Source organism: Sinocyclocheilus grahami, unplaced genomic scaffold (genome assembly GCF_001515645.1).
Source record: "Sinocyclocheilus grahami isolate Dianchi unplaced genomic scaffold, SAMN03320097.WGS_v1.1 scaffold13.1, whole genome shotgun sequence".
Classification (NCBI taxonomy): domain Eukaryota; kingdom Metazoa; phylum Chordata; class Actinopteri; order Cypriniformes; family Cyprinidae; genus Sinocyclocheilus; species Sinocyclocheilus grahami.
The window spans coordinates 2,435,629-2,454,749 of NW_015505192.1; the positions used below are offsets into that span (position 1 = coordinate 2,435,629).

General features: G+C 34.6%; 1 protein-coding gene across 1 annotated transcript in view; it reads left to right on the forward strand.

Moving 5' to 3' along the window:
* Positions 1-19,121, forward strand: part of vwa5b1 (von Willebrand factor A domain containing 5B1) — a 30,696-nt gene that overhangs the window by 9,845 nt on the left and 1,730 nt on the right. Inside the window, exons 7-18 of the mRNA XM_016291100.1 lie at positions 639-815; positions 4,118-4,228; positions 4,940-5,142; positions 8,694-8,808; positions 9,123-9,308; positions 13,795-13,940; positions 14,661-14,716; positions 14,807-14,944; positions 15,136-15,267; positions 17,093-17,167; positions 17,417-17,486; positions 18,816-18,942. Coding sequence (XP_016146586.1) covers positions 639-815; positions 4,118-4,228; positions 4,940-5,142; positions 8,694-8,808; positions 9,123-9,308; positions 13,795-13,940; positions 14,661-14,716; positions 14,807-14,944; positions 15,136-15,267; positions 17,093-17,167; positions 17,417-17,486; positions 18,816-18,942 — 1,536 coding nt within the window. The remainder of the gene's footprint in view (positions 1-638; positions 816-4,117; positions 4,229-4,939; positions 5,143-8,693; positions 8,809-9,122; positions 9,309-13,794; positions 13,941-14,660; positions 14,717-14,806; positions 14,945-15,135; positions 15,268-17,092; positions 17,168-17,416; positions 17,487-18,815; positions 18,943-19,121) is intronic.

The window sequence follows — 19,121 nt, forward strand, 5'->3', positions numbered from 1 at the left end:
ATTATATAAAAAAACACAAATACTTTTACACACACACACACACACACACACACACACACACACACACACACACACACACACACACACAAACATAAACTAAATGAAATACTATATATATATATATATATAGTATATATATTTATATGTATAGTATATATACATATATATATTGCATATTATTTCTATATATACCAAACATATTTTATTATAGTATATAATAATAATATGTAAAATATGCCAAAAATTACCATTTGACATTTTTATGACAATCATGCACATTTTTTCATTAAATTGCCATCATATGTATTGCTATCTATAAAGTATACTATTATAAAAAAGTTATATGATATATTTCAGTTCTAAAATTTATTTGATTTGCTGTACTTTGTTGTTTTAAATAAAAAATTGATAAAATGTGCTCAATTGTATGATAATGATGCAGAAATAATATGCAACCAATCTCTTAAAGTTCCTAAAAATGGCTTCATTTTGTTTAAGAAAAAATTTAACTTCTTATGTTTTTTTTTTAATTTTTAAAATTTAGTTGTTTTAATGTGACATGTTTTTGTGAGATTCACCAGCTTTTTTATTATCGCCTTCAATAATGGCTCTTTCACTGGCTGATGTGTGGTGTGTAGGTGGACATCATTCGGAAGAGGCTCCATAAAGACATCCTCCACAACCCCGTGGTCATGCTGAACTTCTGCCCAAACCTCAGTTCAACGACCTCTGACCTGCGGAGCATCCAGGGGGAATTCATCTTTCTCATTGACCGCAGTGGAAGCATGAGTGGGGTCAACATCAATCGAGTTAAGGTAGGATGCATGTGTTTCTGTGTTAAACTAAATCTGCCCCTCACTCCCAATGCTCATTAACTTTTGATGACATCTTAATTTATTGTGCAGTTTAAAACCACAAAGTGCTTCAGTCGTGTTAATAACCATTAATGGAAATGGGTTTTTATATACACACAGCAGTGCTTATTTAACGACGAGACGGATCGCCCACGTGTGTTCAGCAGTTTCAGTCTGATTGGATGGTTTTATGCAGTTTATGGGAGTTGGAGGGTTCACCCAAAAAATCACTTAAAATGTACTCGTCCTCAGGCCATCCAAGACGTAGATGAGTTTGTTTCCTCATCAGAAAAGATTTGGAGAAATGTAGCATTACATCACTTCTCTGCAGTGAATGGGTGCCGTCAGAATGAGAGTCCAAACAGCTGATAAAAACATCACAATAATCCACACGACTCCAGTCCATCAATTAATGTCTTGTGAAGTGAAATGCTGCATGTTTGTCAGAAACAAATTAAGACGTTTTTTAACTTTAAACTGTTACCACTGGCTAAAATATGAGTCCTCTATCCACAATATTGATTCAGTGAAGAAAAAAGTGAATCAGCAGAGAAATATGCACAGATCAAGCACCGCTTACAAGAGAAAACACTCCAAAACAGATCTAAACAATAGGCGGGGCTGGATGGGCAATATATTTAATATTCACAAAGTATTCATAATGATTTTGCTGAAGATCTTAAATTGAACAAGATTGTGAATTTTAAGTAATTTTAATGCACTTTTTCGTCCATTATGCTTTTAAACCATCATGTTTCAGAATACTTTATTGTTTTGTGACTTGCAACTTTCTTGTTCTCACAATGCGTGCGTTAAGACAGAGATGTTTTAATAGAGTCACTGAATTAAATTCTCAGAGTAGCAAAATCAGTTGAATATGTTTCACTGAACAGCGTGAAAACTTCAGTGATTTGTTTGTATCGTCATTCTAAAATGTTCACTTAAGGCCCCATATGGCTTTTGGATGGCTTATAAAGATAAATAAAAAGTGTGAGAAACATGCCTTAATTTTTAACCTTTGCATAAACATGTTGTATCTAACTGTTTTAGAGTAAATACACTACCAATCAAAAAGTCTGGGGTCAGTTACAATTTTTAGGAATAAATGAATACTTTCATATAGAAAGGATGCATTAAATTGATCAAAAGTGACAGTACAGACATTTATAATGTTACAAAAATATGTTATGTTACATAATATTTCACAATTTTACTTTTTTTTACTGTATTTTGTGCTTAAATGAATGCAACCTTGGTAAGCATAATAGACTTCTTTCAAAAACATAAAAAAATCCAAGCTAACCCCAAACTATTGAACTGTTGTGTACATGTTGAGATATTTTTAATTTCATAAGCTGAAATAAACATGTAGTTTGTTTGTTTTAATTATTTTTGTTACATTATTTTACCGAACATTATGCGGCTTTGTAGTTCTGAATCAAATCAGAGCTTTTGAGCAGCCTGTTGAAGGGGTTTTGTGATGAAATAACCAGCTTGTTGCATTGAATAGCTCAAGCAGGTACGATAATTGAACTAGGTAAGTCTTCATGCTGAGATTGGAGATTTTGTGCGCTGTGAGCGAGCACGTGTGCACGTGTTCCCTGTTGATGGGGCTCTGCAGCGTGACGCACGAACCAGCGAAGACTTACTGCGGTTTTGATTGAGGATGTTCCCCTTCTGACCACAGACACCAAACTGCTCTAATCTAAAGGCTCAGGTCACTCTAGTGGTAATATCCTTCCCAGAATATCCTTGACTCTGAAGAAGACTTGCTCCATGCTGAAATGTCATATATGATCCCTTCTGGGCTGGAGGAGGACAACAGTAGATGTGTCTAATAACACTGAAAGGAATCGTTCACCCAGAAATGAACATTTTGACAGAATGAACACCAAACAGAGACATTTTAAGAATTGTGATGGTCATTTCTGCTATGCATTTACCCAAAAATGAAAATATGCTGAAAATGTACTCACCTTTAGCCCATCCAAGACGTAGATTAGTTTGTTTCTTCATCTGAACAGATTTGGAGAAATTTAGCATTACATGTTCACCATTAGATCCTCTGCAGTGAATGGGTGCCGTCAGATTGAGAGTCCAAACAGCTGATTAAAACATCACAATAATCCACACCACTCCAGACCATCAGTTAACATCTTGAGAAGTGAAAAGCTGCTCGTTTGTAAGAAACTAATCCATCTTTAAGGAATTTTAACTTTAAACGGTCACTTCTGGACAAAATACGAATCCATAATCTATAGTAACACTTCCTCCAGTGAGTGAGTAAAATTTCATTTTTGTGTGAACTGTTCCTTTAAATCATTATTTAGTGAGTTGACCTCAAGAAGTGAATCAGTGCAATTCGTGAATGAATCATTCAGATACATTTTGTATCTGACTCAAAAGACATCTCTTGAAAGAACTCTCATGAAAACTTTTTCAGTAAATTATTATACTTTATGGTGGTTTTGAGCATTTTTGAAGCTTGAAAGCCACTATTCTTTGTAATTGCATGGGAAAAATTTATTTATTTATCTATTTTTTCCTATTTTCTTCCACAGAAAAACAAACCAAAACTATTTTTTAATAATAATTTTTGGTTGAACTATCCCTTTAATTACTAAGTATATTTTCTCATTGTCTGTCAAGTTCTGTTTGAATTTGTGTGGAAGTGTTTGGTGAAGATAGACTTGTTTTTTTATTAGAACAAAACTGGTGATTAGTTTCTTAATTAATTCAGACCATATCATTGTGAAAACTGTGAAAATGCTCTTCTTCATATCTCATTCATATTTACAAACTTAATTATAACCTCATGCTAATTACTCGCTGCTGTACCTGCTGTGAATCTGTCGAGAAGCAGCATTATAAATGATATCTCTACTTTCAGATGAGACAGAATGGATGTCTGACCAGTATAATTGAGGTGTTCAGTGAGCGCTGCTACACTGTTGTCTAATGGCTCCAGGTCTGCTACCAAAGATTGTTGGTTCAATCCATGCAAGGGTGACACAGTTGAAATGCCATTAGTGATCAACCACTAATCCAAACATTTGGGGAACCAGGTCACCCTCAGTGTTTATAATGGTTACGGCACTTAACCCTGTAATTAGGTTAATGAGAGTTGCTTTACATAAGAAGCAATGTTAAATGGCAAATGTCTGTAATCTCTGTTAATGCCTTTTAATGATTGTGAACATATTTTTTTAATAAGTAATGCAGAATCATTCACGTTGACCTCTTCCTTTTTTGTGCTTTCACAGGATGCAATGGTCGTGATTCTGAAAAGTCTTTTCCCAGCATGCTTATTCAACATAGTGGGCTTCGGATCTAAGTTCAAAACGCTGTTTGTCACCAGCCAGAGCTACAATGAGGTTAGTCACCCGCAGTCAGCGTCCACACTCACTGCCCTCATTAGATCAGCAGTTACTGTCCAGAGGATCAGTGCTTGTGTTTTCCAGTGGATAAGGTCTGGGTTTATAGAATGAACTTCAAGTAAAGTTTCGCACTTGGTACATCATTTATAAAAACACTGCTTAATCAGTGCACTGCAAAAAAATGATTTTCTTTGTCAGTATTTTGTGTTGTTTTCCAGTACAAATATATAAATATTCATAAATCAAGATATATTTACTTGTAGACAATTTACTTAAAAGTATTAAGTCTTGTTTTCTGAAAAATGTAGCAAAATGAAGTGACTTTATGCTTAAAACAATAAAAAAAACAATCTGCCAGTGGGATAAGAAAAATTAACTTAATAAGCAGCATGTTTATTTATCTCTGTTATCTCTGTAGCAAATAGTTTTTTTTTCTTTTAAGCTTAAATCTAATGAAATTTAATGAGGTTTTTGAAAAGGTTTGACAGTGGACTATAAAGAATTATATATATATATATATATATATATACTGTATATATATATATATATATATATATATAATTAAGTATTGTCTTATCTTAAACATTTTTGTTTCTCAAGTAAATATATCTTGTTTTAAATATATTTAGATATGGTAGATCTGGCAAAACACAAAACATGATAAAAATTCTGATTTTTATTTGTTAATAAACCTCATTTATTTCACAGGAGAGCTTGGCGTTGGCTTGTGAGCATGTGAAGAAGATCCGCGCTGACATGGGCGGCACAAACATACTGGCTCCTCTCAACTGGATCCTACGGCAGCCCATGCAGAGAGGTCATCCTCGCCTGCTCTTCCTCCTGACCGACGGAGCCGTCAGTAACACGGGGAAAGTTATTGAGTTGCTCCGCAGCCACGCTAGGTTCACCAGGTCAGTGTTTGTACATTCACATTCATGCATTTGGCAGATGCTTTTATCCAAAGCAAGTTACATTGCATTTAAGGTGTACATTTGATCAGTTCATGCATTCACTGGGAATCGAACCCATGACCTCGGTGTTGCTAGCGCCATGCTCTACTGTATAATGTGCTGTTGCATTTTAATCTGTGTTTATCAAACATGATTATACTGTTTAATTAAAAGGTTGTGCTAATGTATTAATCTAAACATTTGGTACATTTAGGACATTTGGAATTGGAAAGATTGGAATCCTATTTTTTGTTTTGTTTATTTATGTGCTATTATAGTAAATATTTATATCTATTTATTTTTGTTTTAATTTTAGTTGAAGTTTTAGTAACTTTATGTGCTTTTGTCTTTTTTAAATTCTATTTACCTTTAATTCTTTATTTCAGTTTTGGTAATTGTTGTACTTAAACTTATTTTATTTCAGAATAAGTTTTAAGTTTTGTATAGTATAAGTCTAAGTTTTGCATCTAATATTTATTTATTCAGCTTTATTTCAATTTCTAAAAGCAATTTTTACTAGTTGTAGTTTTAGATAATAACAGCACTGATTGTGAACTCTAAATCAGATCAGATCCGAACTGTGACTCAATTTAAATGTTTTTTTTAGATTTACAATTATTCCCCAAAATATACTTAAGGACATGCATGTAACTGGAGAATTTGCACCATGTAAAGTTAAATATTGACAATAAAGGGTGAGTGAATGATGAGAGAATAATCAGTTTTGTGTGAACCAGCTCTGCAGAATATGCTAAACAGATAATAATAGATCATACTGAATAGCATGCAGTATCACAACTTGGAATATAGTGCTCAAATCACACATTAATATATATGGATTAATATGGTGCCTGTTTAGTGCTTACCAGCCCCTGATCACAATATGTTATCATTTATATGGAAAAGAGCAGCTTGAACAGTTTTAAAAATATCCTATTTTATTTTCCACGTATAAAAGCCATAAGATTTTGGAACGATTTGTTGATTAAATGAGTCATAATTCAAAACTTAAATTTTTGGGTGAACAAATCCTTTAATATCAGAGGTTCAAGGATACAGAGCGGCAGAATTCAGGTAATCAGATCATAATCCGATCAGCACAGCCGCTAGAAACAGTAAATTGTTGTCTCTCCGTCTAATCCTTTTAGATCCACAATAGCCATAAAGCGGCTGTTATCACAGGCTTTGTTTCCACACTATGCTGCTTCCGCGAGGCTTCCAGTCAATTTATCACCTTCCGAGACGTTCACCTCAGAGAAGCACTTATTTTCTTCCCTGTCCTCCTAGAACAGATGCTACAATAGCTTTCTTTCAAATGAATGGAAGAACCTGTGGGTTTTAACAGTTCAATAGACACACGATGGCTGGGAAATGAAGCTGTGGTGTAAGTTACTGCCTTAAACAGCACTTGCCCTCCACAGACGATCGAGAACAATCATAAATGTGTCTTGCTGCACTCCGTTTCTCTGCTGTGAGGACACGACTCGGCTTTCTTTGCTCGTTAGGGAAGAATCTTTCTCAGCAAGCTGATCTGATTGCCCATCCACACTTTAGTAAATGGACAGATGTGTTCCCTGTTCTCTCATATCTCGCACGCAGATGTTGCTGCCTACACTGAAGGTCACTCATCGTCAATTACTACTGTTTGTCTTCAGATACTGTGTATTAGAGCTGGTATGTTTTACAATCTCTCAAATCTAGAGATTGTAGAAATCTCAAATATAACTTCAATATATCAGCTACCTAGACAGCATTTTAATGCATCATAGGCACTGTAGTAAGACAGCATATCTTCATGCCTGAAATTAGCATCAGTGGCGACATTTTACTGATGTTGTGCACATCGCAGAATACAATGACATGAAAAATTAAGCTTACATAGCTTTGCCCAAATTGTAAAGAAAATCTAAGAATGGACAAGGTCACTGAAATCATTCACAGTCAAGAATCAAGAATTTTTTTTTATTTTGTATTTATTTATATATAACGGTTTTATTTGTATTTATGTATATTTATGTACTTACACACTTAGAAATGCATAAATAAATGTATTTAAAAAATGAAATGAAAATTTACTATATTGTACCCAATACTCATATGTAGTAATTTATTTTTATGTATTTTTATATTAGATATTATATAAAATTTAGTTTTTAAAAGTCTAATGAAAAATAGATGTAGTACCTAAAACTAATATGTAGTATTTTATTTCAGTATTTTTTTCCATTTATTATATATTTACTTATATATAGCTCATTATGAATAGAAATAGGGGGGAAAAATGTATTAGGAATAAAAAGTGTAATGATAAAGGGACTGTTGTACCCAGTACTGGTACGTAGTCATTTTGTTTCATTGATGTACTGTATATTAAATGGACAGTTCATCCAAAAATTAAAATTCTGTCATTAATTACTCACCCTCATGTCGTTCCAAACCTGTAAGACATTTACCGTTCATCTTCGAAACACAAATTAATGGTGGCAGAGACTGACACGGAAGAGAAGAATTGTTGAATAAAGTCATTTTTTTTGTTTTCTTTGCACACATAAAGTATTCTTGTAGCTTCATAACATTACGGTTGAACCACTGATGTCGCATGGACTATTTTAACAATGTCCTTACTACCTTTCTGGGCCTTGAACGTAGTAGTTCCCTTGCTGTCTATGGAGGGTCATTTGTGTTCCAAAGATGTGTTCCATTTGTGTTCCAAAGATGGGCGAAGGAGGGTGAGTAATTAATGACAGAAATATAATTTTTGGGTGAACTATCCCTTTGAGTATATATTTACTTACATCTTGTTTATTATGGAAAATATAGAAATATAGATTTATTTAAAAAAATAATACAATCTAATGAAAAATGGACTGTTGTACCCAATACTGGTATGTAGTATTTTTTGTTTTTTATTAGTTTATGTAATTTATACTCATTAGAATATTGTGTTGTCAGCTTTGCAACATGCTAACATGAAACTGTATTGGAAACAATACTCTAAAACCAAGTTGGTTTGTTGGTCTGTTTGCAGGTTTTAGTGGGGTTTTAGTCATTTTTCAGGTTGGTCTTTTAGCGTAAACCATGTAAATCAGTTTAGGCCGGTTAAACAGTTTTCAGCATCGTTGTACTGTAAGTCTCTGTTGAGGAGTGCCGTTTGTGTGCCGTATGCAGTTGCAGCCTATATATAGAGCGTTCTTAATCAGACAGTTTCAGTACGGATGCTTCCTTAGAAGGCAGCTGCCTATGTAGGCGGTAGACAGAGTTGCACAATCTATGTTAGTTGCTGAAGAAGATTCAAATAAACAATATGAATAAGTTTCTTCCTGTCTTTCTGACAGCACGCTTGCCAATCACAGAATTAATAAAGCAATAAAGTTCAGAGAATTAGACTGATGTTGTCTGGCAGAGCGTCACCCAGTAGAGATGCAGTTTCTTCATAATGTGATGCTCTTCTGATGTTTTCACAGACTCACCGCACCTGTCATTTCTCTGTGTGTGTGTTTGCATCATGGCAGGTGTTACACATTCGGTATAGGCCAGGGTGCGTGCAGGAGGCTGGTTTTAGGACTGGCCGCCGTTTCCAGAGGCACAGCTGAGTTCCTGGCAGAAGGAGAACGACTGCAGCCCAAGGTCCTCATTTCCTCTGACATGTTTATCTTCCAGTGCAACAGTCTGCTATTTCGAATGTCACCGCAAAGCAATTACAGCAGCCACATAAATTGGAGTGTCCAAATGTATTAGCAATTTACAATTTGTTTTGTTTAGTCAAACATGAATTAGGATAATGATCAAAGCTGACAGCACATTTAATGTTTTTTCCTTCTCTCCCTGGTGTTTAAGACTAGCATCTATATATTTTCCCTGTTTTATTTCTATAGACTGTGCTCTCTTGATTGAGTTCACTAGGTAGTGTTTGACCTGGCTGTTATTTGTTTCTTTGGCAGATGATTAAGTCGCTTAAGAAGTCCATGACCTCAGTGCTGACTGACATCTCCATTGAGTGGCTGTATCCAGAGACAAAGGAGATCCTGCTCTCTCCAGTCGGGGTGAGCTGTCTGTTCCCTGGTGACCGGCTGATTGGATACAGCGTGGTCTGTGATACCTCCCGATATCACTCCAACCCCAAATCAGTAAGTCATCCATCCATCCATCCATCTATTCTTAAATATATCCATCGTTCTGCAATTATACTATGTATAAATACACACACATACATGTATATACTGTATGTATGTATGTATAGATATATATATATATATAAATGTAAATATTTATATATTTATCTCAGACATATGTTTATATAAATATATATTACAAATATTTCTTTATTAACCCAGCGCTGGGTTATATTTAACCCACCATTTTTTAGAGTGTAGAATGAATCAGATTTCCCAATACCACAACATTTTTCCATGAATGAGACTTTGCTTTGAAATTACTCATCCAAACAAAGCGATTGACTAGAATGAATCAGACATTCTTATGTCACATATGAGCGAGGAGACCATTTTGGCCAACACTCTAAAAAATGCTGGGTTAAATACAACCCAGTGCTGGGTAAAATAGGGACAAACCCAGCAATTGGGTTGTATTTAACCCAGCATTTTTTAGAGTGAAGTATTAATGTCTGCATTTGTGCTCTTTGGGTAATTGTTTCTGGTCCAGTGGAGATTCATAAACATTATGTGCCTTTTTTTATGAATGATCATATCTTATAATACATATCCTGAGTAAGCAATAAACATCATAACTTGTAAATGATAAGACAACATTTGTATCTGTAATCCCCTTTGTGCCTGTGTGTTTTGACACAAAGCAGACAGCTTCTATTTAGGAAGTAGTTGTTTTCCTTATAAGTAATATCTGTAGGCAGCCTTCGCCGTGCCATCTGCTATAGCCCAAGCATCTGCTATGATATGAGAAGAGCTCCATGGATTCGTCTGTTTGTTCCAAAGGGTTATTTGAACTCATTTCTGAGCTCTTTGATGAGAATGTAATTCAATCTTCTTACCGCCACATCCACATAAATAGAGTTTAGATTGCATAGCCAGTGGAAGATAAATTACAGTTCCCTGGACGATTAAGCTATTGAAGAATGTACATAAAGGAAATATGTTTTTAGGTGTACTCTTTTGTGATGCGCACCCACGCACTGAAAAATAAATGCACCTTTGGAGTCCAGTGGGAGAAAAAAGGTTGGCGGACGTCACAAAAGATGCGCCAGTGTTTGAACTGGGCCAAAATAATGAGGCCAAAAATATCCCTGACCTAAAGACAAATTGATATGTAATCAAGACCACAACGGAGAGGTGTGCATCCTTTGTGACTGATAATGATGGCCGTACTCATGTCTTGCATGACAGTAGAGCTGAATGGCCGTAGAGCTGAATGGCTGAACTCCCCATTTACAACAGACCTCCTGAGGAAACTTAAGGATGCTTATATGCTTATTGAACCGAGGCTATACTAATAGACTACAGTACCTTTCTAGCTCTCTGTTTTGTAGTTACATTGCTCAACATTTTTGGTGCCCACCCTGTAATATTTTTGTCAGGTTACATAAAATGTGCTTGAGTTGTAAAATGTAAAATGTAACATGAGTTAAATTGGGTTTATTCAAGCCAATAATATTGATATTTATTATTTAAATAGTATTATATAAATGCAACATATTTACTGTAAATAATATAAACAATTAAATATTTGATAATTTGATAATATTTTTTTCTATGTTAGTAGTAGTATTATTTAAATGTTAACATATTTAAATACTATAAACAATTAAATATTTATTTAATTGAAATATGATTAAATTAGCAAGATGTTTTCATGTTAGTTGTCGCATTCCTCAATATTTTGGGTTGCCTTGTCAGGTTACCATAAATGTGCTTTATGTGGTAAAATGAATCAAACTGTGTTTATTGTTATTGTTATTATTTAAATACTATTATACAAATATTAACATATTTAAATAACATAAACAATTACATAAAAAAAATATATTATTTAATAAGCAATACTTTTTTCCATGTTAGTTTAGTAGTTTTATAATATTGGCAAATTTAAATAATATAAAAAATTTAATATTTATTAATTTTGTATTAAAAAGCAGTACTTTAGTATAAATAGTATAATTTAATTTAAATAATATAAAGAATTAAATATGTATTTACACAACATATTTAAATAATATAAAAATTTAAACAATATTTAAATAATATTAACATCATGTGCAAATAGAGTTAAAAAGTATTTATTACAAATACTTATTTAAATATTATTTAATAATATGAAATAATTAATATGAATTCATTCTTTTAAAAAAGGATTTATTTTTGAGTAATTGCGCTTTCTTCAGCATGCTGGCTGACAAAATAATGACATGTCCTGTATTTATCTCTCCTATTTTATGACATTGTTTATCGAATTCAATGAGTTCAGTGATATTCCCACATTGCTGACACCCTGCCAAGAGACAGATTGAACATCCAGACACTTGCGTTTGTCGTCCAGGGTACAATTAGTTCTGACAACTGTGACAAATCCCTTGATGGCCACGATAAAATTTCCAATGTCACGCTCTTTGAAAGGGGAGAAGATATCAATAGTCTGGGTGACACTCGGCACTGCAAGCAATTGCCCGTGTGGAAATTTGATCAAAAAGGGAGTGAGAAATATTACAGATTAGCTACGGCAATAACAAGAGTCCTTGATTTCCCCTCAATGCATGCAGTAATGACATTTAATGGTCCTTATTAGCTCTTCAGCAGGCATCAATTTTTCATGAACCAAACTGCCATTAGACCCAAGTGAACAGAGAGCCATGGCTGTAGGAACTGGCATGATTCTGGCGACTCAAAGAATCACTGGGTTCATAAATTCCCTCTACATGAGGTGGAATAAATTACAATTAGTTCTGACAACTGTGACAAATCCCTTGATGGCCACGATAAAATTTCCAATGTCACGCTCTTTGAAAGGGGAGAAGATATCAATAGTCTGGGTGACACTCGGCACTGCAAGCAATTGCCCGTGTGGAAATTTGATCAAAAAGGGAGTGAGAAATATTACAGATTAGCTACGGCAATAACAAGAGTCCTTGATTTCCCCTCAATGCATGCAGTAATGACATTTAATGGTCCTTATTAGCTCTTCAGCAGGCATAAATTTTTCATGAACCAAACTGCCATTAGACCCAAGTGAACAGAGAGCCATGGCTGTAGGAACTGGCATGATTCTGGCGACTCAAAGAATCACTGGGTTCATAAATTCCCTCTACATGAGGTGGAAAAAAGATTTCCTTTCACTACATGTTGCCTTCATGCTGGAAAGTACAATGGGAAATCTGCATGATAAGTGCAGGCACAGAAAACCATTCAGAGTTGTTAGCATTAGCACCATTACTGTGGCACTGTGATTTTTCTTTAGTTCAGGAAACGAGCAATTTATAACTATCCTGATGCCATGTCCATACATTGATGGGTAAAATAATTTGTGGGGTTACCTAAAAATGTGCTTTATATTGTACTTCTGAGTTAACCTGTCAAAAAAATCAAGTCTATATTATAATATTAATAATTTGTATATTTTAATATTTTATATATATCCTGGTATATATATTTAATATATATTGAATATTTCTTTTTTAATGTAATTATTTTTAAATAAAATTTTTTCCAGTAATGTTTCAAAAATGTTTACTACTAGTAAATGACCGGAAAAGAGCTATTATAAATATTGTTTGTTTTATTTCTGAAGGATTATGCGACACTGAAGACTGGAGTAATGGGTGCTGAAAATTCAGCTTTGCACTACAGGAATAAATACAATTTTAAAATATATTAAAATAGTAAACAGTTCTTTTAAATTGCAGTAATATTTCAAAATATTACTGTTTTACTGTATTTTTTCATCAAATGAATGAAACCTTGCAGAGCAAAAGACACTTCTTTCAAAAACATAAAAAAATAGGAATTATTCAAATTTTTTGACCGGTAGTGTATATTATAGTATTATTTGAATATACATTTTAATATTTTAATTAATTGATTGATTTTTAAAAAATATAATTTAAATGTTATCTTTGAAATAATATTTGCATTTTAACATTATAATGAAATTATTTTTATTTATATCTTTTATTTTTAAATAATAATTTTAAATACAGGCATATTAAATAATTCAAAATATAGGCATAATATTTAATATACCTGTATTTATAATTATGTTATGACTGATAAGTGTTTAATATTATAAACCTATATTCTGTATGTGTTATGTCTTATATTCTTGTACTTTTTTCCCAATAAATGAACTTTTTTTCCCAATAAATGCATTTTTATGCACAAATACACGCAGCTAAGATTACATGCTCTCTTAAAGGGAAAGTACCCTTCAACAGATATTTGAGTGCTCTTAAAGGGTTAAATATTTGCCATAATCTATAACTGTGCCTGAGTTATTGCTAGATGATGATCTGAATCTTAAAATAGGCAAGAACAATTAAATATTCAACATTAGAAGATAAATGTCTACATCAAATGTGCCATTTTGGACTAGGTAATTCAAGTACAGTGAGCAAAAGGACTAATGAACTGTTACTCATTTCTCCAACAGCCACAGTTGGCCAGCCTGTGTGCCACGACCTCAAGAGGACGTCCCATAAGTGCTCACAAACCTCCAGTGCAACAACCAGAGGGTCTCCAGGGGGAGTCTAAGATTGATCAGACCCATCCCGGCCCAGTAGTGGAAGACGGTTCCAGGTCTTCAACTGACAGCCCTTCTCTAGGCAGCACCGGCGATGCAGGTTGGTCCTTCACTACAGTCCTCGAGCATAAGAACTTCTGATGCATTATAATCTTAGCACTGCTTGGTTTAAGAGTTAAGCCGGCTTTTAACACTGTCATTTAAAAACCCATAATCAGCTGCACAGTGTGGGCGTAGTAGCACTTAACAATATACAGAGAGCTCAGACTGAGAAAATACTCCTGAATCTGCTAATCAGCTGTAGTTGTAAAATCTGTTCTGACAAAAAAAAAGCAATAGTGAATATGAATGTTTCTGATTTTGTATGCCTCTAACATTTTTCATCAGCTATCAACAGTCCAGCGGTGATAATATCAGTCTGTCTGTTGAAGGTTGTTTTGACATTTGTATACTTCTAAGTATAAAAGTTTAAACTCCAAGTATTCAAACCTGGTATATGCATTGAATTTCCCAGAAATCTCTATAAAATTATTTTTAAATTCGACTGGAAAGATCATGGAAAAGTCATAGAAATGCAGTGGTCAAAAGATTATTTGATAGATATTTTTTAGAATAGTTCAAATGTTTTTGAAAAATATTTTGTCTCCTTTGCTCACAAAGGCTATATTTATGTGATTAAAAATACAGTAAAATAGTAATATTGTGAAATATGATTACAGTTTAAAATACCTGTTTTCTATGTTTTATATATTTTAAAATAATCACCTGGCGGGAAGCTCCATTATTCAAGACTTTGAACACATGGCGGACAAAGAGTGTGAGATTGAGCATGGTAAGGAACTGGAGTCGAATTGCCAAATATTAAAACATCCAACTTACTTGAGTATCTAACCAAATCCCTCAACTATATAATTTCTTGTAGGTTCTGGGAGAAGGCACCAGCTTTACGCCATCCACACGAGCAAAGCCTGCAACGTCTTGAGCAAATACACCGCATTTGTACCTATCGATCTGGACAGCAATGAATATTTACCCACCTTCATTGAGTACAGCCATCCTGGTAGGTCATTCTTCGAATTCATCTGAACTCACAAGGCCTGGCAGTTGCAATAATTACGTCAACGACACTGTACTTTCCTCAGAAGGAAGAAAACAGGGAGGAGTGCAGGGAAACAGACGAAGCAGTTGTTCCTGGCTTAAGCACACAATTAGATCATGGTAATGACTCCTTGTATATTTGTTTATTTCCAGGAGAGGATCATAAACGAAGTTCGCACTGCAGTTCTCGTTCCGGCAGCAGGAAGAACCGAGGTTACTCTGTAGGTCTGGGGCGTTCGCAGTCAGGAGGTTTGCCTGGGCAAGAAGATGCAGCACTATGCTACAGTAAGATTGATAACAAAATAGTGACATTTGGGCTTGTTTACAAGTGTGGAGTTATGGGATGGAATATTGATGGATCATAAATAATTAGATTTTTATATTGCATGAAAGATTTTTCCAATGCTTTGGTCTATTGAGTGCATTGGGTGGCAATGACAATTGGTAGCCAAGCAGTTCATTGACAGTGCCACTGGTTAAATGTCACAAAAATGCTCAAAAACATCATAACTTTGGGATAACTTGGCCTACAGTCAAATATGTATATGCTTTTGGGAAATTTTGAACAGATTTACAGAGTTTGTGTACAGTCATCACCAGTGTTGGGGGTAACGCATTACAAGTAACGCGAGTTACGTAATCAGATTACTTTTTCAAGTAACTAGTAAAGTACTTTTTCAAATAAGTAACACCAGTTACTTTTTTTTCCTATTTATTGATCCGCATTACAAGTAACACGAGTACGTAATCAGATTACTTTTTTCAAGTAACTAGTAAAGTACTTTTTCAAATAAGTAACACCAGTTACTTTTTTTTCCTATTTATTGATCAAAAGCTCTCCTGTCCCCTTGTTGAGAGAAATCGGGAGTAAGATGTTACTTTAGTTCTAGAATAAATGTGAACATGAATGAATTAATCTCAAAAAAATCAGATTTAGTTTTCCTCAAAATTAATAAAAACAGTTAAACGCAACTCAGAATATGACTGAAAGCTGCAATAATTAAATATTTTCAATAATACAAATATCCTTTATGTATTTAATCCCATTTTATTAACCAATTTGCTGCTGACCTTCGGTGATCCAATTCAACCATACTAATAAGCTAATAACCAAAAATTACACAAGATAAACTAACATTTCTTCTTTTTTTATTGCTGAAGAGTGTTGAACTTTCTTCTTCTGTGTTCTACTGTACAGACGTGAATTTACATTTCCTTCAGCCTGAGGCTGTTGGTGTAAAAGGGCTTTTACATTGGCCCAAAATAGAACTTTTTATATTAAAAGCAAACAAGCAAGCCCAGCCCAGATTAAAAAAGTAACGCAAAAGTAACGCAATGCATTACTTTCAATAAAAAGTAAATAAGTAACGTAATTAGTTACTTTTTTAGGAAGTAACGCAATATTGTAATGCATTACTTTTAAAAGCAACTTTCCCCAACACTGGTCCTCACTGACAAACTGTCAAATCTTCATTAGAGTCCCAGTAGCCTCATAAAACTGAAGCAAAAGCTCCCACAAAACTATATGTATTGTCAGAGTATTCTGAGAATACCATATCAGTTTGGGGACAAGTTGGTCAAAATATACACTATACTGTTCATAAATCTGGGGTCAGTAAGACTTTTTTTTTTTCTTTTGCTGTTCTTTTGAACTTCCTATTCATCAAGTAAATGTAAAAAATGTACCACAGTCTCCACAAAAATTCGAAAAAACAGTTTTCAACACTGGTAATAAGAAATGTTTCTTGAGCAGCAAATCAGCACATTAGAATGATTTCTGAAGAATCATGTGAAACTGAAGACTGGAGTAATGATGCTGAAAATTCAGCTTTGCGTCACTTATGGGAATAATTTACATTTTAAAATAGATTAAATATATAGAATACTTCTTTTACTAAAATCTCCAGCAGGGGTGCTATGACCAAACAAACACACAGAGTGCATGTTATTGTAGACTCTTCTGGAGTCCACATGAACTAACTATCTCAGACCCATTTACAAATGCACTTTGGATGTGATTCCTTAATGCTTGTTCTGAAAACAGCTTTCATACCAAACTGATGTCAAAAGGACTTCTGTCTGCACCCTAAAACTCTTCTTTGCTCTACAGACGTAGACAATGCATCTCAATCCTCCTGCAAATCACCCTCATCCTCCAGCTGGGAACGATGTAGCTCTTCTGAAGGTACTTTTTCTCCGCCTGTCTGCATTCACTTGGTTACTTCAGTTATTACAAGTCTTGCAGGTATTCAAGCATGCCAAAAACAGCAGAATTAATCACTCAAGCTCGTGAATTCATTCATTAGATTTGACCTAGAGGAGCACGGATGAGTTTATTGAGTGCTCTTTGCCTTGGAGTGCAGTGTATTTGTTTGTGTGTGTGTGTGTGTTGGGGCATAGAAATGATCAGAAACCAACCTGCTCTCTCTTTCAGCCTCTCAAAGGAATGCGTCGGTGACCTCCGACCCCTCGCAGAGATCAGTCGAGAGCCTTTTCTCCGCCAGGTGGGTGTAGATAGAGGGAACGAGATGGGGGAAAGAGCCTACAAATCAAGTTGCACAATTAAAAACACTGTAATTCACAGAACACAAATGAATAATTCAGCAGTTTGCATCGCTCCTGCGCCATTGTTTTAAATCATGAGTCGAATTTGCATTTTGATTGCTTTTGGTAGTCTGTTGGGTGCATGCAATGAGTTCAACTCTCAGAGAAAACAGACATTCATTAGTTATTAAAAAAAAATTAAAGACAGGAGATGCGTAGACTGAAAATACGACAGTTTCATGCAGGTATTTAGTTTATTTTATAATCATTTTGCTGTTGATGTGAAGTACATAATGCTTTATTACAATTAAACGAGTCAGTGTGACCATTATCTTTTCGCAAGTGTTTGTTCTATTGATGTAAAAGGTTTAGCTATTAGCTTTTTCCTTTAAAAAAATTAGCCTAAACGTCTTGAGTTTAAGTGAATTTATGAAGTAAAGGATAATCTGAAGAAGTGTGAAAATTAGAGGATGTAGTCACAACCACTCAGTTTCAGTTTTAATTAGCGTTTGGCTTTAAGAAACATTGGAATAGGGTGAATTAACTGCAGGGTGACGCTGTGGGGGCGGGCTTTTGGTGGTGATGTCACTAAATACTGTAGGCTTGGCTCATGAATATTAATTAGGATATGCACAAATAGTTTTATGTGATCTAAATAAATGGTTAATGCAATGTATTATTTGTTGATAAATAATTGGTTCAAATCCAGCCTGGATCATATACTAATCCCTTTCAAATTCCCATATCTTAAATACAATAATCCAAAATTTAAAAGAAAAGATAGATGGTACTCTACACTCTTAAAAATAAAGGTGCTTCACGATGCCATAGAAGAACCTTTAACATCTGAAGAACCTTTCTGTTTCACAAAAGGTTCTTTGTGGCGAAAGAAGGTTCTTCAGATTATAAAAAGGTAAGAAAGAGATGGTTCTTTAAAGAACCTTTGACTGAATGGTTCTTTGTGGAACCAAAAATGGTTCTTCTATGGCATCGCTTGAAGAACCTTTTGAAGCACCTTTATTTTTAAGAGTGTAGACACCAAAATAAACACTTCCCTTTCGTGTCTGGAATCTCTTTCACAGTTTCACCTCTCGCTGTCACTTGAAATGTCAGCTGAACTAATGACCAAAACGTGAGGAGCAGCGCTATCAGGGATGTGTGCACACTACACAAATTAATGGATGTGAAGGGGCAGATTTCACCAAGAAAAAACACTTTAGACGTGTCTGTGCATTTAATGACGACAGTGAGGCACCGGAGTAAAAGGTGTTGTTTCTTTTTGCCTCTAGCAAGCTGAGCCTGAGCAGGACGCGTCTCCTGACGAAAGCCGCCAGGGGCTTCATGAGCCGGCCGCAGAGCAAAATCAGCAACTCCGTGGGAGAGAGCGAAAATGACAACAAGGACTACATCCCTCTGGTTTCTGTCGCCATATTCTGCTTTCAGGATGCTGATGCTCTGTGGTTTTAGCAGAACTTACAGTTGGAGTCAACATGAAATTGAAATTGCCCCCATTGACATTTTTAATACATGCAATATATGTGTGTGTGTGTGTCTGTTTAAAATGAATATAAAATCTACATTTGTTATTTATATTA